Consider the following 25,867-nt stretch of genomic DNA (forward strand, 5'->3'; position numbering starts at 1 on the left):
GAGGTTCACCTGCCTCTCCTCCAACTTAGCTTACCGGTGTTCCCAATGTGGTCTTCTCTACATTGCTGAGACCAAATGTAAAACTAAGGGTATGTTTCACCAAGCATCTCAGCCAGGTTTGCATGGACTGACCTGACCTCCTGGTCACAGCCCATTCCAATTCCCCTTCTCATTCTCTCTCTGACATGACCATTCTTTGCCTCCTCCATTGCCACAGTGAATCAGACCTCATCTTCCGCCTGAGCAGCTAACAGCCCGAAAGACATTGAGTTCTCCAATTTCAAATAACCTTCCCACCCATTCCCCCCAACTCCCTTTCCAGCCTCTTCTCCTATCTTCCATTCTTCTGACTGACCCTTCCTTCCAGCGACCAACCGGATTCATTTTTCCCATCCACCAACCACCAGGCTGTACTCTCACCTGTGTTCACCAATCACTACCTCACCACCCTATCTCTCTCCCCAAACAAATTCCTCCCTGACTCCACTTTTATCAGCAGCTGCTCTTACCCCCACCCCAGTCTTGAAGAAAGGTTGCATCTGAAACATTGATTTTTCCTTCCTGATGCTGCCTGGCTAGCTGTCCCTTTATTGTTTGTTTCAGGCCACGGGCTAACAGAACATGAGGTCCAACTATTATTGGTAGACAACATCCAAGAGTGTGAAGGGTGGGAAAGATGTAGGTTGGGGACTGAGGTGATTAATTTTGTCCAGTTTCACACCTGGAAGTGACAAACCACTGACAATATAAGGATCAAATGTATTTTAACGAGTTCTGTATGTTGTATTTTGTTATTTCTAGGAGGCTTGCAAAATCCACTCTCTTCTTAATCCCGTTGTTTGGAATCCATCATACTGTTTTTGCATTTCTTCCGGATATTGAAAACTACCTTGCAGTGTACTTGCGTGTAGGCTTTGAACTTGGTCTTGCATCGTTGCAGGTATTTAAAATTATCAGTCAGCCATATTATCACTAACAAGATTGTAGTTTTATAGGATCTTGATGTGAATAATAATGTATCACATGTTTAGGGGTTTCCAATATTCATTAAGAGCAATTGAGATTTTCTGCCATTGGCTTACAAGAAGCCTTACTCTATGTATGTTCAGTAGCATTGTGACGTCAAATTATTTTTCTGAGAGTAATATTATATCAATGTAAATGTGTTCTTTCCACCATTAATGAGGTGTTTTTTTTTTAACACTTACAGGGATTTGCTGTTGCATTACTCTACTGTTTCCTTAATGGGGAAGTAAGTATTTTACTGATTAGTTCTGTTTTGTGTGTCACACATCATCAAAAGAGCTTTTCCTTCACAGTAATAACATTGTTTTACTTTGCTATCAATAAAACATGATAGGTTCGAGCTGAAATCAAGAGAAAATGGAGACGATGGAGGTTAAAGAAATATTTTGCTGTTAACTTACGCAATCAAAAAAGTTCCATAATTACCAGTGGGGTAACTGGTGCAATCCAAGTATCGCTACTGACGAGGTGCAGTACCATGGATAAAAGGGAATTTGCTTAAGAAGGTTCAGATGTTCTCTGAAGGATCGCGTGAAATATTGTGAATTAAATGCTTTTCCAAAAGAAAATGTTAAAAAAAAATGTATTTCTGTGAACAATTTTACAGAGATTCTGCTGCTATGGATGGTCCAGAGGTTATTGACTTGTCAATTCCACTGAGAAGTACAAATTGTTTTCGTATTGTCTTCTCCACTAAGCTGTTGTTTGCAATGTGCTCTTACCAAGGAACAATACATTGATCCAGATTACTGGTATTATGTATGAGGTTTATGTGTAATTTTGTTACAAGTGCTTTGGTATTTAAGTAAGTTTATTTCAACTTATTACATGAATTGGCTTTGAGTGAGCAAGATAATTCTTGAGTCGCTTTTTTGTGTATTGTGATTGCAAATCAGTGTCCCAAATAATTCTTGAAGTATCTAAGTTACATTGTTGCATGCATGGGAAAATGAAATTCTTACAAATAACCAAATGCTAATAGTGTCTGAGTGTTAATCTCATTGTTTTATTATATTGTCACAGTTCCACAATCAGCTAAGATGGATAGCAAAGCCTTTCCTCTCAAAATAATCTATCAACAAGCATTGCAAAGACCTAGTCCCTGTAAAACTGTTACTGTAAGGAAACCAAATCGTCTTGCCCTTCAGCATGATTAAGACACTGAAAATCTGAGAGTTGGAACACTCTGAGGTATAATGCATTAGAGTTGCAGCTTTGTAATTCTATTACATGAAACATAATTACTAACCTCTATGCAGACAGAGGCTAATGCTTATTAACAGGCTGCCAAATCGAGTTTCCTTAGTAAGGATGAAGAATTAAGTTTACAGAAGCGTTTCAGTTTCAAATATTATTTTCGTGAGATTAGTGAAGCTAATTTAGTATTAACAGTAATAATATCAAAGAAGAGCAAATTTGAATTAATTTCACTACAATTATACTATAATCAAGATAAGATAAATTATTTCATTAGCAATATATATTGTTTTGGTTATTGTATCTCTTCAACTTATTTAGTTTGCTTGAACCAATTGGAGTTGGGGTTCAAGGGAGGCTTGTGGGGACTACCACGTATCATTTGACCCTGTAACTCAAAGCCTCTGCATTTCTTTTCTGATGCTTTAGGGTTTCACATGGGTAATGGGCAGGTTTTATACACACATCTTGCAATTTGATGACATCAGCTGAATGGCCTGTTCTTATGTTCCGATGATGTATAATGTTAGTCAACACAATTACATCAATATGTTGTATAAATCAGTTAATTATAACTGGTGATGAATTATTATGGGCTAAATTCAACATTTTTTTGGTTAAGTGTCAGATACGTTGAGTTTTTTGAAATTTATTTGACTTATTTTGAAAAGCTGCTTGAACCCAGATGTGCACTGGGATTCTGAAGTTGCCCTACCCAACAATGAACAGGTTCTGAACATGGGGTGATGGTGCTGTGATTTTCTAACACGAACTTGGACACTGTATTGGAAAGGTGGTGCAGAGAAGGGGTAGCCTTTTCCCAGAGGACTGGCAGACCACATTAGCCAGCTGATCTGTGTTTGCCACTCAGGTCAGTGCCGTATCCATGGTGTGCAGGATGGCTAGCCGTGCCACAAGAAGGTCAATGACCTTCTCCACTACACCAGGATATGTGCCACATTCAGATTCATACAGCACAGAAAAGTCTCTTTGGCCCGTTGAGTCTGTATCAATACAATAACTACTATAAGTGTGCTAATAGCAATTTCCTGCACTTGTCCCATATCCTTGAATGTTATGATATTTGAAGTACTCACCCAAATTCTTTTTAAAGGTTGTAAGGTTTTCCGACTCCAATACCTTCCCAGGCAGTGCATCCCAGATTCCCACAACCCACTCAATGAAAAAGCTTTTTCCCCCCCTCTGAATCTCCTGACCCTTACTCTAAAACTATGCCCCCTCATGACTGACCCCTCAACCAAAGGGAACAGCTAATTTCTATTCACCCTGTCCATACCCCTCATAAACTTAAACACCTAAAACCTGTCCCACTTTAGTCTTCCCTGCTCTAAAGAAAACAATCCAGGCCAATCTAGTCTCTCTTTTCAGCTCAATTTCTCCATCTTAGGCAACAGCCTGGTAAACCACCTCTGTACCCCCTCCAATGTGCATTGAGGTGATCAGAACAGCACACAGTACTCCTGTTGTGATCTGATCAATACTCTGTAGAACTCCAACATTACCTCCTCTTGCTTTTACACTTTCATCAATCATGGCATAGACTAAGTGTCCTGTATTTCTTCTTAACTATCCTATTTACATGCTCTGCTGACTTTAGGGATCTGTGAATAATTACCTCCAAGATTCCTCTGTTCCTCCAAGCTACCCAGTATCCTGCAATTCATTAAATACTCCCTCATCTTGTTTCGTCTTCCAAAGTGCATTACTTCACACTTATCAAAATTAAATACCATCTGCACTGGTCTGCCCATCTCATCTATACCTTCTTGTAACTTATATCTTCCTGTAATCTGCTTTGCTATTAACTACTCTGCTAATCTTGGTGTCATCTGCAAATTTGCTGAATGTTCCTCTTATGTTTTCATCTGTATTACTTAAGTATGTCAGAAACAATAAGGGCCTCAGTACTGATCTTTGTGGCACACTGCTGGACATCGGCATCCAATCACTCAAACAGCTTTCTACCACTACCATTTGTGTCTTATTACTAAGCCAGTTTCTGATCCATCTCACCAAGTTTCCCTCAATTCCACATGCTTTAACCATCTCAATCAATCAGTCTTCCATGTGGGACCTTGTCAAAAGCTTTGCTAGAATCCATATAAACTACATAAACTGAACTTCCCTCATCTAGGTACTTGATCACTTTTCCAAAAAAATTCTAACAAAGTTGTTCGGCATGACTTCCCTCTGCCAAAGCCATATTGATTATCCTTAATTAACGCATCCCTTTCCAAATGGATATTAATTTGCTTCTTCAGAATTTTCTCCAATATTTTCCCGACCACTGATATGAGACTCACTGGTATATAATTTCCTAGTTCATCGCTACCACTCTTCCTGTGGGTCAGAAGTCACACGACAACAGGTTATACTCCAACAGGTTTATTTGAAATCACAAGCTTTCGGAGCGCTGCTCCTTCATCAGCATTTCTTTGTTAAATACAGTATTATTGTAAATTCTTGAATGTGACCATTTGCTACCATTAACCATTTTTCATGTGCAAAACTGAAACTTCTTGTGCTGGCTTATCCATGTGAGTTGTTTACTTCTTAGTTATTACATAAACTAGTAAATATAACTTATAACTTGTAGTCTCTTTTTGGAGTACTTGTTGCCAATTGTAATGTTTATAAAAGCTTTTGCTCTCCATTCTCCATGCACTAGTCTCTCAATACATGTTACCAAACCAAAACTCCCCAGAAGAGCAGAATACTCAGGATGCTGAAGATCTCATAAGACAGAAGGTGCTGGAAAACTCGGCAGGTTTAGCAGTATCTATGGAGAGAGAAAAACACTGTTAAATGTTTCATGGCTCTTCTTTGGAACTTTAGAACTGTTTCAAGGAGAAGTAATTAGGCTCAAATGTTAGATGTTTCTCTCTTACAGATGCTGTCAGACCATCTGAATTTCTCCAGCATCTTTTGTTTTAACTTCTAGGAGAGGATGGGGTGTCATTCTGCTTTATGTGCAACAATAGTGGCTTAGTTTATAGTTAGACTGCCTGTGAAATGTGCATTCTATAGTCATAAAGTACACTGATCTTCTCTCCACCATAAGGTTAGAAGTCGGGATGTTCACTCATGATTGCACGATGTTCAGCTCAATTTGTGATTCCTCATATATTGAAGCCACCCACATTCAAATGCAGCAAGAGCTGGACAATATCCAAATGGCAAGTAACATTCATTCCCATCAAGTTCCAGACAATGGCCATCTCTTCAACAAGGGATAATCCAACTCTTGCCTCTTGACATTCAATGGCATAATCGATTCTCCTGCTATCAACATGCTGGTGGTCACCATTGATCATAAACTGAACTGGTCTAGCCATATAAATACTGTGGCTAAAAGAGCAGGTCAGAGGCTAGGAATCCTGCAATGAGTGATTCACCTCCTGATGCCATCCACCATTATAGTGAATGGAGTACCCTCCACTTAGCTAGCTGAGTACAGCTCTAACAACACTTAGAAAGCTAACACCATCCAGATCAAAGCAGCCCACTTGATTGGCACCATATCCACAACCACTCAAACTCAAGAGCAGCAGTGTTCACTAACTCAATGTTTGAGGACCATTATTCCTGAATGTTTTTTATTGTTTCATAGGATGTGGGTAGTCTCTGGAAAAGACAGTATTTGTCACCTATCCAAATGGATTTTGGGCAACATTTATTTTTTGAATTATTGTAACCATTTGGTTTTGATCATATTAGGCATCAGTGGAGTAATTTTATTTGCTTGCACTGCTCTTTTTGTGGCAGAACATGTGAAAAATTCAGACATTAGCTGCCCACCTTAATTTTCCAACTGTATCTGAATTTTCACTGTTGCCTGCCAAGAGAAGTTCCCCGCTGACACCATAGTTCAATAAAATTACCATGTTCAGTATCTATATCAGGCATCATATGTCAGGAAATTTGAGTGAGCTGCAGAACAATGTTTTCTCTGATTAATTCCAAAAAAATACACCTCAACACAATCCCAGAAGAGCACTTGCATTATTTCAATATTCATTATCCTAATTCTCACACCAGTCATGCTCAGAACATCTCAGCGAGTCAGCCAATTTAATGCCAACCAGTAGACAGCTTTATGATCTAAACCTATTCCCAATATAATTGGTTTAAGACTTTCCACATTCATTTTACTCAGAACATTTCCCATAAAAGCACAGGAGACAGTGTCCAGAAATCTGAATTGGACTCAAATCCATATTTCAAGAAGATAAAATACAGAGTTTAGTAAGCTAAAGTGTCACTTAATTCATAAAGTATGCGATCTTCAAATCCCATAAATGATACAATTTTTAATTTCTTTTAAAATAAATGGTCAAAATTTTCAAAGCTTTTAAATTTTGTTAAATATTAAGACAATAATATTCTCACCTATCCACCACTCACCAGTTGCACCTGCTTATCCTTTCATTAACATAGTTGATCTCACTTCAAGTACAGTTAGTAAAGTGGTTACTTTTAACATAAATGCAATATTCTTAGAAATAATGAAACTATAAACACAAGCTGGAGTTATTCTCCAAATCACAAATTATCGCATATATTTTGGTACTGTGATTTGTTTTCTGATTCCTGCTTGAATATTGTTGATTTTTTTAAAAATCCTATTTAAAAATAGGAACATAAAATAGCACATTGCAATACAAATTACAGAGCCAGTGCAGTTTTATTGAGTTTGTGAAAATAGTAATAGCAATGCTCAAAAGTCAGAAACCTGGAACACACACACTTCACATATACAGACTCAGAGACCAAACTATTTCATATAAGTGAGGAACTCATAAGAAAAAGTATCGAGCAAACAAAATTATTCATATGTCTGCTGAAATCTCTGAGTTTGTAATGCTGTACATGTGAAGACCACTAATACCATTGATGAAGAAAAGAAATGATGTGATGAACGCACACCAATAAGCTAAACTGATGCCTGTGAATGTAATAAAAGTCCACAACTGAATGGCAAAGACCAGCACGCCAACAGATGTCATGAAGAAAGCCAGGAGAATCAGCCCTGAACCATATGCCCACTTGCGCCTGGAATAAGTATCTTGACAAATCTGAGAGGTGATCAGCATGTCCAAGCCAAAAATTGCCAGCACCACAGCACATGTGATGACGATTCTTGTGAAAACAAGAGCTGTATATAACCCATTAACCTCAGCAACACTTAAATCTGTTGTACATTGAGGCTCGCTGTCATACTCTACAGTGCAGAAATGCCAGAGTCCAAATAGCTTCCTGTCTGCAAATAGCCAAAAACTTGAGCACACAGAGATGGATGACAGAACAACTGCAATGGTTGTGCAGAGAATTATCAGAATCTTTAAGACTGTGTTCAGTGCTGATGTTCCAACCTTCCAGCCTTGGAGCCCTTCTTGTACCTAGAATGAAATGTACATATTATTAGGAGAGAGACATTACTTCAGAACTAATGTTCAATGAATTTTATATTTTTGAACTTAGATAATAGGCTTTATTCTATCAAGCTTCACAGAGGTAGTGCATCCCTAAACATTTTAATTGCTACAAAATCACAAAATCCGATTTCTGCAAGTGTTCCCTAAAGGATTGTAAAATAGGCCTTTATGGCTACAAGCCAAATTAAGTGGTTCAGATAGCATCATGATAGCAGACCACCAGATGACAGTACAAACAAATTTTAAACATTTGAATTTTAAAAGCTTGAAAGGTTTGGGACTGTCCATTTCATTGTGAGCATTTTACTGTATGCAATTTCTCTTTCCCATTTTAAACGAAAATAGTGTTCTGGAAAATGATTTGATATTATAGTGCTAAGAAATGGAATTCTTTCCATTTCAGACAACCAGAGAAAGATGTTTGCTCCTGGGAAAATAAGCTAATCAGCAGCCTATCCAGGAGTAGTAGCTGAGAAAATAATGTTCATGATGGAAAACAGTTCCATTCTCTAAGATGGTTTCTCATTTAAACCTGCCAGGAATGATAAGGAGACAGAGAGCTGGAAGTGATATTTTGATCAACAAGAGGGGATCTAATGCAATAGTTTCCAGCATAATTCTCACAGACAGGGAGGTACAGAGGCAAAGTAAAATGAGAATATCTAGCTTCTGCTGGGTGAGAGGGTTACAATTCCCCCTACTCAGTTGTTAATTTTGTTTAACTCTATCAAACTGGCAGTCGTTACCTAGGGACTTACTTGTGTTCCTATAAATAGGAAAAGACTGAAATTGTGATTGGCTAAGGTAGGGCATATACATCCCCTTAGGCCATCCGCCATTAATTTGTTCATGCCTCGACTGTATTTCAAACTTCCATTTCCTCCAGATCTCATGATACCAGAGCCTAACAAAAATCATTGGGCAACATGAATTCCAGATTCCTATCATCTTTTGGGTGAATAAATGCTCCTTGCTCTTAGTCCTCAATGGCTTAGTTTAAATTATGTCCCACACTGGTACTAGATTTAGGGCCTCACACTATGAGAGACGTCGAAATATGCCAAAACAAAAGACATTTCAAGTTTTACATAACTGATTGGAAGGTAAAGCAGATAGGAAAACAAGATGGTCTAAAACACATTTCCATTCTGATATGGCAAACTATATTTACGTGTGACAATTATTATATGACAACACAATTATTAAACAGAGGCAATTATTCAACAATTGTTATATAAAACAGTCTCACCTAGACATTAAACATGCTTAGAAAGCTTTGAAATACTCCCAGCCACTATTCAAGGAATGTAGTTCTCAGATTCCCAGATCCATGTCTCAAATTGTCAGTATGCAATGCAACAAAGCAAACAAAAAACACTCCCACATAGCCACCCCTTTGCCTTGACCTCTGACAATGACATGATCCATTTTGATGCTTTAATCACAAAAGTGCTCATATGACTTTTTTTAAGACATCAGAGCTTTTTCAAAAATTTTGTAAAGTATTTTCCTTTAAAATATATTTTCTCAAAACCAATGAAGCAGAAAAATACTCCTTTCTCTTCATAACACAAGTACATTATTAAATGTACACATTGCAATTATTACTTCTAATTTAAGTAAAAACAAAGGAATCTGTTCAAAAAATTGTCTAGGGTTTAATTCTCTCATTATAGAGAGGTCTGTTAAAAGTGAAGAGAACATTTGAAAGTGGCTGTCAGAAGAGGATTAAAAGAGACAGCAACTTGAAGGGCAGCTAAAGCAATTACCAAACAATGACAGTTATTTCACTATAATAAAAGGTGGAACTGTATAATTGAGAGTTAGCCAGCTCACATCATCCACTGCTTCTACTTGGATAGAGGTTACAGATATGAATGTGACTGCTGCGCCTGACAAGGTTACCGAGCCTGAATCACCAGGTAAATAAAATAGATACACAATGTCCAAGCACCTTGATTTCCAGCATATCTTGAATAAGCATGTTATTTCATTTTAGATACAGGGAGATCAACATTGGAATTGCCCATTTCACGAAACAATGTGGTCATTCAAAGACCAACTTAGATATTGTGCAAAAGGATTGTTTTATTGAACAAGAGTTAATGATGAAAAAATACAATCATGAGTGGCAAGTGTACTCTCCAACAACAGGATCTTTTAGGTTTATTGGTTTTATCTGTAAACACTTCTCAACATTATCGTCAGCACTCAGAGGTGGGTTTAATGATGGGTGAAAACCTGTTTGAATCAAAGTCCTGAGAACGTTGAGGAATAGGAAAAAGCATTGCTTACATATTTAATCAGGCAGTATCGGTTCACCTTGGATTCATATCTGAAGTAATGCTTGAAAAGGAGCTAATGTACTGGAGGAATGGAGTTGAAAACATTGTTGCATTTGAGTGTAATTGAGCAAAATGTGCACCAGCTTTTAGGGGTGTTTTTGAAAAGTTTGGCTTGCCACATAATGGACATTGTTAGAATGCATTGCTAAGTTTAACCCATTTCTTACCAACCACCTGCAAGGGACAGCACAGCATCTCAGCAGTTAGCAATGCTGCCTCACAGTGCCTGGGACCCAGCCTTGGGTGACTGTGTGTAGTTTGCACAATCACCATATCCGCATGGATTTCTCTCACAGTCCAAAGGTTAGGTGGACTGGCCATGGTAAGTTGTATGTAACATGCATGTTAAGTGGATGAACCATGCTAAATGCAGGGTTACAGGGTCTGTGTGGGATGCTTTTCTGAGCATTGGTGCACAGTCAATGGGCTGAATGGTCTCTTTCCACACTGTGGAATTCTATGATATGCAATGTGGCGGGAGCAGTGGATTTGTGAAGCCTTCTTGTTGTTGTTAGAAATGTGTTCATCCAGTTTATGGCTGAAAAAGAAGATCTATTTTTGGATGTCTTGAGTAAGACAGGAGGTCCCACCTACCTCCTGTAAAAACGCCATCCCTTATTCCCAATTCTTCCGCTTCCGCCACATCTATTTCCAGAATAACCAATTTGACCTCAGAAAGTCCCAAATGGCCTCCTTCTTCCATGATCACAACTTCCCTTCCCACGTGGTTGATAATGCCCTCAAGCGCATCTCCTCCACTTCACGCACCACCCTCTTGAACCCCACCCCTCCCAACGCAACAGGGACAGAGCCCACTGGTCCACTTTCACATCCTCCGCCACTTCCGCCAACTCCAAACGGACTCCAACACCAAAAATATATTTCCCTCCCTACCCCTATCAGCATTCTGGAGAGACCATATCCTCCGCGAGTCCCTCGTCAGGTCCACACCCCTCCCACCAGCCCACACCCCACTCCTGGCACAATTCCCTACCACCCCAAGAAGTGCAAAACCTGCGCCCACACCACTCCCCTCACCTCTGGAGCATACTCAAATAATTTTTTAGTCCTGATTCCCCTGTACAAAACATCTCTCGAACAACATGTGCAAAGCACCTACAAAGGTTACTTCAGGCATTGCTGAGACTTGTGGTTTAATTGCTGATGCTCTTACTCACTTTCATACTGATGACAGTGAAACACATGACAGAAGGAAAGAAGCTGGCATTCTGCAAGAAAAAATGGGGGAATTAAGAGTTTGTGTTCAGGTTAGAATTATTTGTTAACTCTATTCCACATATGGAAAGCTTTACATTATCTTACTTCTTGAAAGAAGTCAGAGAAAGTTATAATGGAATTGAACTCAAAAAAACTGTACTGTTTCTCATTTCATTAAGGTAATCTGGAAGGGTTCTTTTACTATCAACTAGCAACTTTTCAGTTATTGTGTTGGTGGGAATAGGATGTTAGTGATGCCTTTTAAAGGAATTGACATTGTGAATGGATTTACTTTTAGGACAAGAATGATGGAAAGCAAATATATTTGAGGAAGGTTTCCCAACCCAGGATGTCATCAAGAAGACATTGCTGACTTTTGGCTCCTAATGACATAGAAGTGACTTGGCAAGCAGCACAATGACATGAGCTGAGATGACAGAACATAAGAATGCTATCTGCACTGTGCTCAGGACCCAGAATGATATGCACACAGAAATATCAGTACTCAGGCATTGACTCATGAAGTTGACCTTGGTACCATGGGACTGACAGATACTATTCAACCACAACAGAACATAATGCCATATCCTCGAACACCTTCTGACCCAGTGTCATTGCTGATGCCCGGCAGCTGAGCGAGACATACACAATCATTAAGATAATAGTCTGTAGGTCAGTGTTTGAGGAAGTGCCTTCCCAAGTCCCTTTGGTAGTAAGTTAGCAGCCTTCTATCTCATGTACTGCTACCGTCAGTGAAGACGTCATAAGAAAACTGGACCAAACAAACAATCAGAGTTAACTTGGTCAGGATTGTGGAGAATAAGAATATAAAATCCATAAGACATAGGAGCAGAATTGGACCATTTGGCTTATCAAGTTTGCTCTGCCATTCAATCATGGCTGATATGTTTCTCAACTCCATTCTTCACCCTTCACTTCTTTTATATTGCTGGCTAGCTTACCCCCATATTTCAACTCCTTCCCCCTTATTGCTTTTTAGTTATCCTTTTCTGGTTTTTAAAGGTTTCCCACTAATTGTCACCACACTACAGTATATACTTTTTTTTTACTTTAATGCATTCCTTGTAAGTCACAGTTGCCTCTTCCTCCCCTTAGTAGCTTTCTTCTTCCTTTGGACGAATTCCTGTTGAACGTCCTGAATTAACCCCAGAAACTCCTGCCTTTGCAGTTCCACTGTCTTCCCCATTAGGGTCTCCTTCCTGAACTGAATTCATTAAAAAAAGTCAAATGATGACCATGAAACCATTGTCAATTGTCTGGAAAAAAAACCAACCATTTAGTTCACTAATATCCTTTAGGGAAGGAAATTGTCTTCTTTATTTGGTTTGGACTACACGTGACTCCAGAACCTCAGCAATGTGACTGACCCTTAACTGCCCTTTGGGCCTTTACACATGAGCAATTAATGTTAGCCTAGTCAGCGACACCCATATCCTGTGAATGAATTTTTTAAAAACTAATCACATAAGAATGAATGTTGTCTTGGCCAGAAAGGTATAAAGTTTACTCAGAAACTACGCTGCCAGTTAAAACTAATTCATCCAAGAACCCTATCACATGACTAACGCTCCTGGCCTTTGGAAAGAAAAAGCTTTAACTGTATATTTTTATACCCTTGCTTCAGTTTGGTAAAAATCAATTTGCTGTTTACATCAAGTCAGTCGGCTAAGCATCTAACTGGTAGCATCTCAGTCATACCGGAGAAAGTGACTGTAGATGCTGGAGATCAGAGTCGAGAGTGTGGTCTAGAAAAGCACAACAGGTCAGGCAGCATCCAAGGAGCAGGGGAATCGACTTTTCAGGCATAAGCCCTTCATCAGGATTCCTGCACCGCACTCTTGACACCTAAGTCATGCTCAGCTAAGACTGCATATAGGTGAAAGTGATGGCGAAAGTGATCTGCTGTGCTTTCCAGCACCACTCTAATCCTAAACCTGCATATAGTCTAAATCTTCAAATTATAACGCTTGAAGGAAAATGACAAACAGTGGAAAACTACATAACAACTTTAAGCCTTTGTCAACTTCAAAAGGAATTCCGCACCTTCAGCCAACCGTAGTCACCGGAACTTGAATGCCAATTGAAAAGAGCCTTCACTGGACACTGACCTTCTGGACTCAGTCAAACATCAAGTGAACTATTGGCCATATTGTCAAATTACCTTTAAATTTTCTTTATTTCTTTTGTGTTTGAAAGTATGAAGGAAAAAGCATTTCTTTGTTTTAAGATGCTTATATGAAAAGATGTCACAGCCTATTTAAAAACAAATAGCAGAAGAAATAAAAAATCACCTCTACTTATGATCAGAAGAGAATAAAATAATTCAAATTAATTCTCCCTGGTGTCCACAATGTGTCGGCAAAAGTGGGATGCTGAGTGGAGTCAGGGGTCATAGGGTCGGTCAGACAGTCTCAGGCGAGGAAAAGTGGCTGCTGCTGAGGCTAAGTGGATGTTCTATAGAGCAGCCAACAAGGGCCATATCTGTGAGCCACAGAATGTCTGACTTAATAGACCCACAACTTGAGCCCAGAGGGAGGCTGTCAACCCTCACCAGTCAGCTCCTAAATGGACAGACAGTCTACACACTGCTGATAAAATGCAGGTGGTGTGGTATTTTCTTAGATGACCACTCCTAGTACATTTATTTCCACTGCTCTAAGATTGTGACACTGAATGAGGGTTGTTTCAGATAGTTTGCTGTCACCAGTCCTCCTTTGTCTTTGTTTTATCTTGGGCCTATCTAATCCTTAGTGGTAGTCTATACACCACTAAGATGAGCATGTACAGAAAAGGCACTCTCCCTGAATAACAAGTTTAATCCACAATAGCAATAAGTACGACCACATTTGGTCAGGCACAATTACTAAAACCTTAAGCAGCTGGTACTGATACATCTGCTCTCTTCAAAAGCTACAGTAGCAATTGTTGCCTCTCCCCAAAATCTTTGACATCTTTAGAATCAATGGAGCCAGTGCAAAATGAACAGTAACCCTGTTTGGAACCATAACCTTCTACAATAAATGGCAGTGGACAACTATGTACCTTTAATAGGTCTTGCAGGTCAGAACCCCACCCCCGACCAATGCTACCAAAGAGCTGAAATGGCTTATGCAATTTTACCAAATCTTGCCTCACCGCTCGAAAGTCTGTAAAATGCTGGCTATTGTCACCTTTTTAGGCAATGTAATGAAACAGAAAAGTATCGCTAGGCTATTCATCCAGAAACCCTAGTGATGTCCTGGGGATCCAGGTTCAAATACTGCCAACGGCAGATGGTTGAATGTGAATTGCAAACAATATGTGAATTAGAATTCGAATGATGGTGATAAAACCATTGTCAATTGTTAGGAAAAACTCATCTGGCTCACTAATATCCTTTAGGGAAGGTAACTGCCATCCTTATCTAGTCTGGCCTACACACGACTCCAGACCCACAACAATGTTGTTGGCACTTAACTGCCTTCTTGGGAATAGGTGATAAATGCTGGCCTGGCCAGTGATGCGCACATCCAGTGAATTATATTGTTTTTAAAAAGTCCGCCCACCTTTTATGCTATTTATCCTTCACTGACGGTTTTAAGCACCTTACCCTGCAGACATTAAGAAATACCATCAATTCCTTTATATGATTGATGTCCTAGAAAACATGCTCCAACAGTTCAGGAATGAAAACTCTCACAGTTACATTGGAATTCATCCATCACAAATATCCTAGGTAAGAAATCAATCTAACCTAGTTGACATGAAGTGTGAATATCAATAATAGTACGAGCTGGAATCTGAAAACACTTCTTAATTATCTTCAGGTATTGTTTCGAGTGGCAACATGCAAGTTTAATATATTTGCATCAGGAACATGGTAGATAATGTGAAAAGGAAGCAAAATGGTTAAAAGATAATAATGACGTTATGTGTGAGCTGCATGCAACTGTTGATATAGAAATGGTATTTTAACGGGAGTAGTAAATTAAGAATTTTTCTCAGCCATGAATCAGTGGTAACACCGACAACTCTAGGATATGTTTTGATTTCGCTTCAGACTTATACAGTGAAAGTGCCTCTCTGCTGACTGTAAGGACCTTTGAGAGCTGGGTCTTTTAAGATCTAATGTATCGCTTACTGTGCATATGACCATGACAACAACTGACTACAATAATACAAGTTCGCAATCTCAGACATGGAAACCAAAATAGGCAACTGAAATGTTTCAAATGGTGCAGATTGTATTCATTTTTGAAAGTTATGATTGGATGTTAAATTCTACAAGCTATAGTGAAGTTAGTTTTATGTTATGCCTTTCCACGGTCAGCATTCTGTGGGGAATATTCTCTCCTTAATACCCTGGTCCATTTCTCCATCATTCCTGACATTTCCTCACTTCCCTATGGTACCTTCTTATGTAATCACAGAAGATATAACACTTGCCCATTCACCTCCTCCCTACTCACTGTCCAAGATCCCAAACACACTTTCCAGGTGAAGCAGTGTTTCACATATACTTATTTCAATTTAGTCTATTAATTTGTACTTAACAATGCTGTCTTCTTTGCATTGGCAAGATCAAACACCTTCACCCAGTCCAAAGGAATGATCCTGACCTCTTGGTTTCTTGCCATTTCAATAAGTCTTGTTCTCATGCCAACATTTCTGCCCTGGGCCTGCTCCAACAAAGTATAATACAAGTTTGAGGACCATCACCTCATTTTCTGCTGAAGCACTTTACAGCCTCAAGGTATTAATATTGAATTCCATTACTTCAGACCACATGATGTCCATTATCCATTTTTCATTTATTCTTCCTCCATCCCCCTCAGCCATGACTTGTTTATGTCTTGTTTACTTTGCTCTTTTCAGTTCTGAAGAAGAATCATACCAGATTCAAAAAGTTAACGCTGTTTCTCTTTCTACAGATGTTATCAGGCCAGCTAGCTTCTCTGTGATCATGTCAGATTTCCAAGGTCTGTAGAATTTAGCTGTTTATGCATATACAAAGTATATACAATGAAAGGTAAATGCATAATTTCCATGCACATTTACCAAAAGGTGCACATTCTACTATACTGAAAATCTTCAATTATTCTTTTTATTCTTTAAAAGCGTACTTTTGTTGCAACTTATCCTTTTATTTAAAGGAAGTAATAATGAAAGCAGGTAAAGAGACAGGTTTTACATTAAACTCAAATTTGCAGAACATATAAATACTAGGACTGAAAACTTTGGAGCTAAGATCATGCAATTTGCATTCATCCTTGGGATGGAGAAATTACAACATGGTTCAGATTCTGTACCTGATCGAGATTGAGTCATATTTACATTGACCTTTAGATTGTAGAGACATGAGACCAGATCTTTCATTTGGCATTGCAGCAGATTTCTTCTGCTCCATCCCCACCGACTTTCCCACAACAAGAGGCATGTCAGGAATAGTTTCTAAACTACTTTGAAAAACAAGATCATCATTTAAAGCCATGAAATTGAAGAATGATGAAAAAAGTACCAAAAGGTTTGTCTGTAGGGTGATAAAGGGTTTCAGCATAGCAGAGAAAAACCTAACATTGAAAGGGAAATAAATTATAATAAAAAGTGATTTTTAGTTACCATTAAGCAGAATATAATGAGAAATGGAATGAGCCACTGCAAATAGGATTGGATGATGGTGTAACAACTGATGCTGAACTGGCTACAAAATTGTGGTAAAAACAAGTTTTGCCTGAACCTTTACCTAGGAGTGGATAGACAATTTATTTGTATGGTTAGTTCTTCAGAAGACTAAAGAAAATTTCAATAGGATATTGATTAGTCAGAGGCATGGGCTAAGAAATGGCAAATGGAAGTTGATGCCATTAAATGTATGATAATGCTCTTTATTTTTATTAAAGTAAGTATACTTTGCATATGAAGCAGACTCATTGCTTTAGAAAAGAGGGGAACTTAGTGATTTAGGTTTAAAAAACATTAAAGGAAGCATCATTGTTAATAAGGATATAAATGCTATAGGCTGAATTTCATGGGATGCCATGATCCCTGTCCCATCAATCCTTCAGATATCCTATGCTAATGCCCATTTGTTTGTAATCATGCTGAGAGAGCAAAGGAAGCAGCAGAACAGGACACTGAAAAGAAATAATAAAATGTAAAATATCTGGAAAGATAAAGAGAGAGCTGGGAAGAGCCCATCCAGGAAAAATAGGTCTCTCATTTTGACAATTCAAAGGCAGAAGACCAATCTCGGTGAGCTGCTGGCCAATCAGAAGTACTAATCAGTATTAATAGGGACTAAGGGTTAATAAGGCTGAGGGCCTTGAGGCTGTTTTCATTGGAGAGAAGAAGGTTTAGAGGTGACTTAATAGAGACATATAAGATAACCAGAGGGTTAGATGGGGTGGACAGGGAGAGCCTTTTTCCAACTATGGTGACGGCAAGCACAAGGGGACATAGCTTTAAATTGAGGGGTGATAGATATAGGACAGATGTCAGAGGTAGTAAGGGTATGGAATGCATTGCCTGCAACAGTGGTAGATATGCCAACTTTAAGTGCATTTAAGTTGTCATTGGACAAGCAAATGTAGGTTAGATGTGCTTCAGATTGGTATGCCTGGTCGGCGCAACATCGAGGGCTGAAGGGCCTGTACTGCACTGTAATGTTCTATGTTCTATGTATGTTAAGAGCTGAAGTGGTAAGCAGCATTGGATTGTGACACAAATGTTTGGATGTCTTGCCAGCCCTCCATGAAAGACTGGGCAACCAGAATTTGAGATGCCATGAGGGTAGAGGAAAACCTGTCCTCAGAGCTCTACAGTAGGCCTAGAAAGTTCACTGGGGGATTTCTTGGACCCCAACCCAAAAACCAACCTGGAGGAAAACTTGCAGAGCTGGTCAATATTGTGGGCCTCTGCCTGTTAAATAGTCTTTTGAACTCATTCATTGAATATGGATGTCACAGGATGGGCCAGCATTTGTTGCCCATCCCTAGTTGGCCTTGCCAAGGTGATCTTCGAGGAGAAAGTGAGGACTGCAGATGCTAGAGATCAGAGCTGAAAATGTGTTGCTGGAAAAGCGCAGCAGGTCAGGCAGCATCCAAGGAACAGGAGAATCGACGTTTCGGGCATCAGCCCGAAACGTCGATTCTCCTGTTCCTTGGATGCTGCCTGACCTGCTGCGCTTTTCCAGTAACACATTTTCAGCTTGAGAAGGTGATGGTGAGTTGCCTTCTTAAAACACTGCAGCCCATTTGGTGTAGCTACCTCCCCAGTGCAGGTAATGAGGGAATTCCAGGATTTTGACTTAGCAACGCTTAAGAAATGGCAGTATATGGTTGAGAAATGGTTGGGAATGGTTGGGAAAGGAACTTGTAGCTGTTCAAGTTTATTTGCTGCCCTTGGTTCTTCCAGATGGCAATGGTTTCATGTTTGTAGTGTGCTCTCCAAAGATCCTTGATGAATTTCTGCAGGGCAAACGGAACTAATCATTCTTGAAAATACCGTTCTTTAATTTCTCAGTGACGTTATAGCCAAATCGTGCTGCCGGAACACTCGCTATCTGAAAACTACCTGTATGTGGTCATTTTTTTTTCCCTTTATTCATTCACAGGATGAAAGCATCATTGACTAGAGCAGCACATTGTCCAAAGGGCAGTTAAGAATCAACCACATTGCTGTGAGTCTAGAATCATATGTAGGCCAGACCAGGTATGGATGACAGTTTCCTTCCCTAAAGGACATTAGATTAGATTACTTAGTGTGGAAACAGGCCATTTGGCCCAACAAGTCCACACCGACCCACCAAAGAGCAACCCACCCAGACCCATTCCCCTACAGTTACCCCTTCATCTGACACTATGGGCAATTTAGCATGGCCAATTCACCTAACCTGCACATTTTTGGACTGTGGGAGGAAACCGGAGCACCCGGAGGAAAATTGCACATTCTCCCCGGCTGACATGGGGAGAATGTGCAAACTCCACACAGACAGTTGCCTGAGGCGGGAATTGAACCTGGGTCTCTGGCACTGTGAGGCAGCAGTGCTAACCACTGTGCCGCCCATTAGTGAACCAGATAGGTTTTCCTGGCAATGGATTCATGGTCATCATTAAGCTCTTAATTCCAGATTTTTTTTGTTATTGAATTCAAATTTCACCATCTGCTATGGCGAGATTTGAACCCAGCCCCCCAGAACATTATCTGAGTCTCTGGATTAACAGCCGCATGATAATACCACTAGGCCATCCCTGCCCCATGTTTGGGGTACCTAAGTGGGCTGGTGACCAGCTGGATTCATTACTTTGAGACTTCTTAGCAGTTTGATGCAAGTGAGTGGCTTGCTTGCCTATTTCTAGAGACAAAAAAACTGCAGATGCTGGAATCCAAAGTGGGCAGGCACTAAGCTAGAAAAACGCAGCAAGCCAGGCAGCATCAGGAGGTGGAGAAGTTGCATTTCAGGTTCAACCCTTCTTCAAGACTGGTGGTGGGTGTTAGGTAAGCTGCAGATAAAGGGGCGGAGCAGGATGGTGAAGTGGGGATAGGTGAAGGCAGGTAGAGGGTACAACCTGGTTGGTCAATGGGAGGAATGAATCCGCTAAATGGCTGGAGGAAGGGGCTGGGAAAGGAGGTTATTTGAAATTGGGGAACTCAATGTTGAATCTTCCGGGCTGTAGGCGGCCCCAGGTGGAAGATGAGGTGTTGTTCCTTTAATTTACTGTTGGGGTTCATTGTGGCAATGGAGTAGGCCAAGGATGGTCAGGTCGGAAAGGGAGTGAGAAGGGGAATTGAAATGGGCGGTGACTGGGCCTGGCTGAGATGCTTGGCAAACTGTTCCCTAAGTTTATATTTGGTCTCCCTGATGTAGAGAAAACCACATTGGGAACACTCAATGCAGTAAACTAAGTTTAAAAAGAGGCAGGTGAGCCTTTGTCTCTGCTGAAAGGACTGTTTGGGGCCCTGGATGGAGGTGAGGGGGAGGGGGGGAGCGGTGTACCAGCAGGTTTTGCATTTTTTCCCGATTGCAGAGGAAGGTACCTGGGAGTTCAAGAGGGTTGGTGGAGAGAGTGGCGCAATCGAAGGACTGTCCCAGGGAATGGTCCTTGAAAAAGGCAGAGAGAGGTGGGGAGGGGCAGATGTTCTTGGTGGTGGGGTCTATTTGGAGTTGACAGAAGTGGTTAAGGATGATGCGTTGGATGGGGAGACTAGAGGGGTAGTAGGTGAAGACAAGGGGGAGTCAGTCTTATTGCATTTGGGGGGATGTATTAGAGCAGTGGAACGGGGAATGGAGGTGGTGCAGTGGAGGGCTGTCTGGATGACAGAGGGAGGAAAAGCATGTTGTTCAAAATAGGCAGACATCTGGGACGCTTGGGAGTGGAATGTCTCTTTATCCGAGCAGATGCGGAAGAGTTGAAGGAATTGGGAGAACGGGATGGAGTTCTTGCAGGATACTGGGTGGGAGGAGGTGTAGTCCAAGTAGTTATGGGAGTCCATGGGTTTGTAGTGAACATCCATCTGGAGACTGTCACCAAAGATGGAAATGGAGAGGTAAAGAAAGGGAAGGCAAGTGTCCGAGATGGACCAAATGAATTTGAGGGCGGGATGGAAGTTGTGGGCGAAGTTGATGAACTGCTCCAGTTCAGCCTGGGTTCAGGACACTGTGCCGATGCAGTCATAGATGTAACGGTGGAAGAGTTGGGGTACAGTGTCTGTGTAGGTACTGAAGAGAGACTGTTCAACATAGCCGACAAAGAAGCACGAGTAGCTGGGGCCCATACGGGTGCCCGTGGTGTCCCCCTGGATTTGGAGGAAATGGGAGGAGTTAAAGAAAGATTATGAAGGATGAGGACCAGTTTGGCAAGGCAGAGGAAGGTATTGGTGGAGGGGGAGGGGGACTGGATAGGTATATACAGCAGTCTCTCTCAAGATTATCTTAGTTTGATTAGTTTCAGAAAGTTGTTGCAGATTTTTGTTTTAATCCATCTCCCCATTAATTATCAGTTTGACAGCTTCAATGTGTACAGAGCACCACTTTGTTCACTTAACTCAGGAGTTTACACAATCATAGCAGTTTTTTTAGGTTATAGTGAAAGACAATTTAGGCAGGCTCATCATAAAGCAGACTATTACAAGCTAGTCAATTGCAGTATTTTATCCTTTGTAACAAAGTTGGCATGTTTCAAAGATCCAAATTAAGGGCTAATTTATGCTTTGCATTGTCTGCTTCTTGGTCTCTTAGTGAGGATTTCATTGACAGGATTTGAAATGTGGTGATGTGGAAAATCCTTCATATTTAAGTAGACATGATTATTTAAATATGGAAAGCATTCAGGACAGTATTTCCAACTAATTTGTTTTGGCAGCAGAGATCAGGGGCTCCAAACTGAAACCTCTTTCATTTTAATTGCTGTTACTTTGGGTTCGCTTCTTCACTGTATACTGAACGCTCAAATAATGAAGAAAGATAGATTTAGTCTTTGTGAAATTTTCATCACTATGCAGGACTGAGGATGCAACTGCCATTATAACAAAGCTATCAGAGACCCATAGATTAACAACTTTAGTTTTATATATCAGGTCAATAGAAACAGAAGTTCCTCTCCTGTCTTCACAAAACTTAATTTGAATTGTTAGTGTGTTGGGATGTCCCCGTGTCCCCATGTAACCTATTACCAGCTAAGATGACCCAATGTTAGAAAGCTTGAATCCAGTGAGGTGAATCAGGATACTGGTTTCATGCCTTGTAATTCACTAGATCATTATAAATGAGGTCAAAACCCTCAAAATGATGCTGAATCTTCAATACTGGCTCACTTCACTGATAAGCTGATAACATGGTCAAATAGCTGATTATCAATCTCTAAATCCTTCCAACACCCAATGGAGGTCAACAAGAACCATGAGGTAGATGTAGCACAATAGCTTCCTCATGTTAAAATACTTCACATTGCAGTTTCTTGCCATGAGCTAGTATTATCCACATTATGGGGAACTGATCCATGCATGCATATACATTGAGGTCAGCCATCCAAATGTCAAAATCCAACTCTCTGAATAGTAGTCAGACCACAGCTAAAGTGCTGTGTACACTCTGGTCATTGAATTACAGGGAGAATATGACTGCACTCGACAGGTATGGAATAGACCTAAAAGGATATTGCCGAGAATAGAGAATTTTAACTAAGAGTAAAGATTAAATAGACTTGGGCTTGTTTTTCTTAGAACAGTGGAGGGTGAAGGAAGACCTAATGGAAGTTTATAAAATGATGACTTGTCTAGACAAAGAGGACCAGGAATGACATGCTATCCTTAGCAGAATTCAATAAGCAGAGGGCATAGATATAAAGTAATTGATTGAAAATTATAACAGTGTAGAAAATAAATATTTTCTTCACAGCATGGTGGGGGTAAGAAATTTATTGGCGAAAGGATGGTAAAGAACCCCTCAATGCATTTATAAAGTTACTTGGATATGCACTCGAAATAGTGTAAACTATGTTCATGTATCTTTCTCTTCCATGAAAACCCAACTGCTGTGCTCCCATTCAATTTTCTAATATTTGTTTTTTATATATATACTAGTTGCAATAGTTCCTTTCCTTTTTCATAATAGTTTGTCACAATAGTTTTGTTAAATTTGTAATTTAGCTATTAAAATTGAACTAATTAAATTGTTTAAAGGATGATTTAATGATAGCTTTCTCTTGACAGTGTTATTTAAACTTAATCATATAACAAGCTCATTAGCAGGCAATATTACCCTCAGGATTCTTGCACACAGCTTTGCAATTAACCTAATATCTTATAGACTGAACATGATATTGATTTTATTGGTGAATTATTAAGAAATTATAAAATACAAGGAAACTCTTTTATAGCAAAACCTGATTTTTCTGCACCCGATCATTATAGTAGGAATGGGATGACTGTGTATTATTGACTGATAAAAGAGGGAAACACAAGATTTTCTTAGAATAAATACTGGAATCAATTACAAATCAATGACTCCTGGTAGTTTAATTACTAATTCAATATGTTCCATTTTATTTTTCAGTTATCAACCTAATGTCTGCCCGACTACCTGATGAAAGAATGATATAATCTTCATGGATTACAATAAACTAACAAAAAATTAATTTGGTGCAAAGGCAGACTATGCCCTTATGTGTCCATAAAAACTGCTCCAGATTACTGTGAAATCCATTATTTCTTTGGATAAAACAATATGAGTAGAACTCAGATTTTGAATATGTGCATTGATACATAATAATTATTCCACTAAAATTATTTTTTAAAATCCACAGTCTAAATTGTTCATTAGCATGTCTATATTATATATTCCTCATAGGCCTAAAACTATGGTTTCACTAATTCATAGATATCATAAAATTCATAGTAAATATGTAGAGGACAATTTTAACCCTATTCACAGTTAAACTATCCAGACCATTAAGCCACTAGAAAGGCTGAATCCAATGTGCAATTAACAACTTCTTTAAGAATGCAGTTTTTATAAAGACAGATTATACTTTCTTGGAAATTCTGCTTATCAATGTCTTTTGTAGTTGCTTCATGAAATCAATTTCATTTTCTTCATGTGCAAATAATATTATTGGCATGTGGTTGGGAAATATTTAGAAGAATAAAATGCTTGTTTTATAAAATTTCTAAATGTACTCATTGTAGAAACATTCTAAAGTTGTGAAACTTGTATCCACACATCCCATGCCTCATAATAAATTACATAATTATATATATTTTCCTTATTTCTTTCAACTCTCTTATTCTCTTCAGCATTTTATCACATAGGCTCACAATGTATACTTTCTCAATATTTATGCAGAGTATTTGGGCATTGCTGGGAGGAATTGCACTCATTATCCATTCCTGGTTGTTATTGAGAAGATGGCAGAAAGACTTCGTATTGAACCACTGATGTCCATGTGCTGAAGGAACTCTCATAATTATGTAAACGTTAAATAAATCAAGGATTGTGTCTCAGCAACTATGAAAGATCTGTGATGCATAGGCTAATGGTATGATTTGGAGGAGAATTTGGAGAAGATGGTCTTCTAATTCCCCTACTGAATTTGTCCTACTAGATGACTGAAGTTGTGTCTTTGGGAGAGGTTATCAAAGTACTGCCAAGTTAGTGAATTACATCCTGTAGATAATAAAGTTAGGATAAACTGATAGTAGAGAGAGGAATATTTAAATTGGAGGATACTTTAATGGCCCAGATGTAATCAAACTTCTTTAGTACTGTTCAGCTAGACAAGTGGAGAACATTAAGTGTTAGGTGCATTAGTCAGAGGGAAATAGGTCTGGGTGAGTTACTCTTCGTAGGGCCGGTGTGGACTGGTTGGGCTCAAGGGCCTGTTTCCACACTGTAGGGAATCTAATTCAAAAATTACATCGCAATCTTAACCTATGCCTTGTCGCTGATGGAGAGGCTTTGAGAGTTTGGAAGTGAGGTACTCGTCACAGAATATTCAGCTTCTGACCTGCTTGAACAACCATAATTTGTATGTGGTGAGCCAGTTTTGCTTCTGACAAGTTCTGAATCAAATATCTGTGCTCATTCCAAGAAACACGTGGCGTAGACTTATTAAGATAAAGTACAGTGGTTGCAAGCCAAAAAGGTTATCATTAGGCTAAAACAACTTTGCATGGTGTCAATGTAGGCAAGATAATGCTCAACTGAAAGTGATTGTTACACATATATTTTCCATATGAACTGTAAATATATCTGAATATGTTATGGAAAATCATTATAAATACTTAATGATATTTATTTTAATTATACATGAAACTAAATTTCAGTACTGCACGTATTATTATTCACCAACAAAAACCATTATGTTGTGGTGACCCTGAAAATTATTTAGATGTCTACAAGGCAGATTTTCTATTTTTTTCTTTTGAGTAAACATATGTAAATGAGTGAGTTTTTAAAAACGTTTTTAACTTTGCACACTGAAGAACAGAGGAGAGGAGAGGTGGGAGCAGAGGAAAAAATTCATAAAATGTTTTGGGGACATCTCATGCTATGTGGGGGTGGAAATGAGTGATCTTTCTTTTTTTAAACTTTGCACACTGAAGAGAGGTGGTGGAAGCAGAGGAAAGGATAGATAAAATGTTTTTGGGATATCACATTCTATGAATCGGTGGAAAGATAACTAATTTGAATTAGCTCAAACATGCTCATTATTTGCAGCATAACCATTTCTAACACGGAACAATAAATACTATATGGGAATGAAATAAAACATTAAGATTCCATTTAAATCATTACTGGGCTTCCAAGTCACATTCAAAACTTCAATTTACTCTAATCAAATTTTACTAATTTTAGTTAACTTTGTAAGTTGTATTTTTTCACTTTAAAGGTTTCCAGTAGGTGGCACAATTTGCCACAGAAAAACAAAACACCATCGCAAAACAGCAAGTGCAATAGTTACAGCCAGCAAAGGCACCTTGAAATCACATTGACAATAAATTTTGCAAATCTGATCGGGTCAGTTTGAAATGTCTTTCATTTGTTCTGTGGTAACAGTTAATTTATGGATGGCTAATCAGTGTGGCTAACTGCAGGGCAAATCACCTACATAACTGTCATATTCATAA

General features: G+C 39.2%; 2 protein-coding genes across 3 annotated transcripts in view; one reads left to right on the top strand and one right to left on the bottom strand.

Moving 5' to 3' along the window:
- LOC140482320 (secretin receptor-like) overlaps positions 1-1,786 on the top strand; it is a 64,218-nt gene extending 62,432 nt beyond the window's left edge. The window contains exons 11-13 of the mRNA XM_072579602.1: positions 802-940; positions 1,211-1,252; positions 1,361-1,786. Of these exons, the coding sequence (XP_072435703.1) occupies positions 802-940; positions 1,211-1,252; positions 1,361-1,528 (349 nt within the window). The 3' untranslated portion in view covers positions 1,529-1,786. The remainder of the gene's footprint in view (positions 1-801; positions 941-1,210; positions 1,253-1,360) is intronic.
- Positions 1,787-2,482: 696 nt separating this feature from the next.
- tmem37 (transmembrane protein 37) overlaps positions 2,483-25,867 on the bottom strand; it is a 46,353-nt gene continuing 22,968 nt past the window's right edge. The window contains exons 2-3 of one of the 2 annotated variants that reach the window (XM_072579603.1): positions 11,203-11,253; positions 2,483-7,643 (exon numbers count right to left, since the gene is read on the bottom strand). In XM_072579603.1, coding sequence (XP_072435704.1) covers positions 7,074-7,643; positions 11,203-11,253 — 621 coding nt within the window. In that variant the 3' untranslated portion in view covers positions 2,483-7,073. The remainder of the gene's footprint in view (positions 7,644-11,202; positions 11,254-25,867) is intronic. The other variant, XM_072579604.1, reaches the window with a different exon arrangement.

Source organism: Chiloscyllium punctatum, chromosome 10 (assembly GCF_047496795.1).
Source record: "Chiloscyllium punctatum isolate Juve2018m chromosome 10, sChiPun1.3, whole genome shotgun sequence".
Taxonomy (NCBI): domain Eukaryota; kingdom Metazoa; phylum Chordata; class Chondrichthyes; order Orectolobiformes; family Hemiscylliidae; genus Chiloscyllium; species Chiloscyllium punctatum.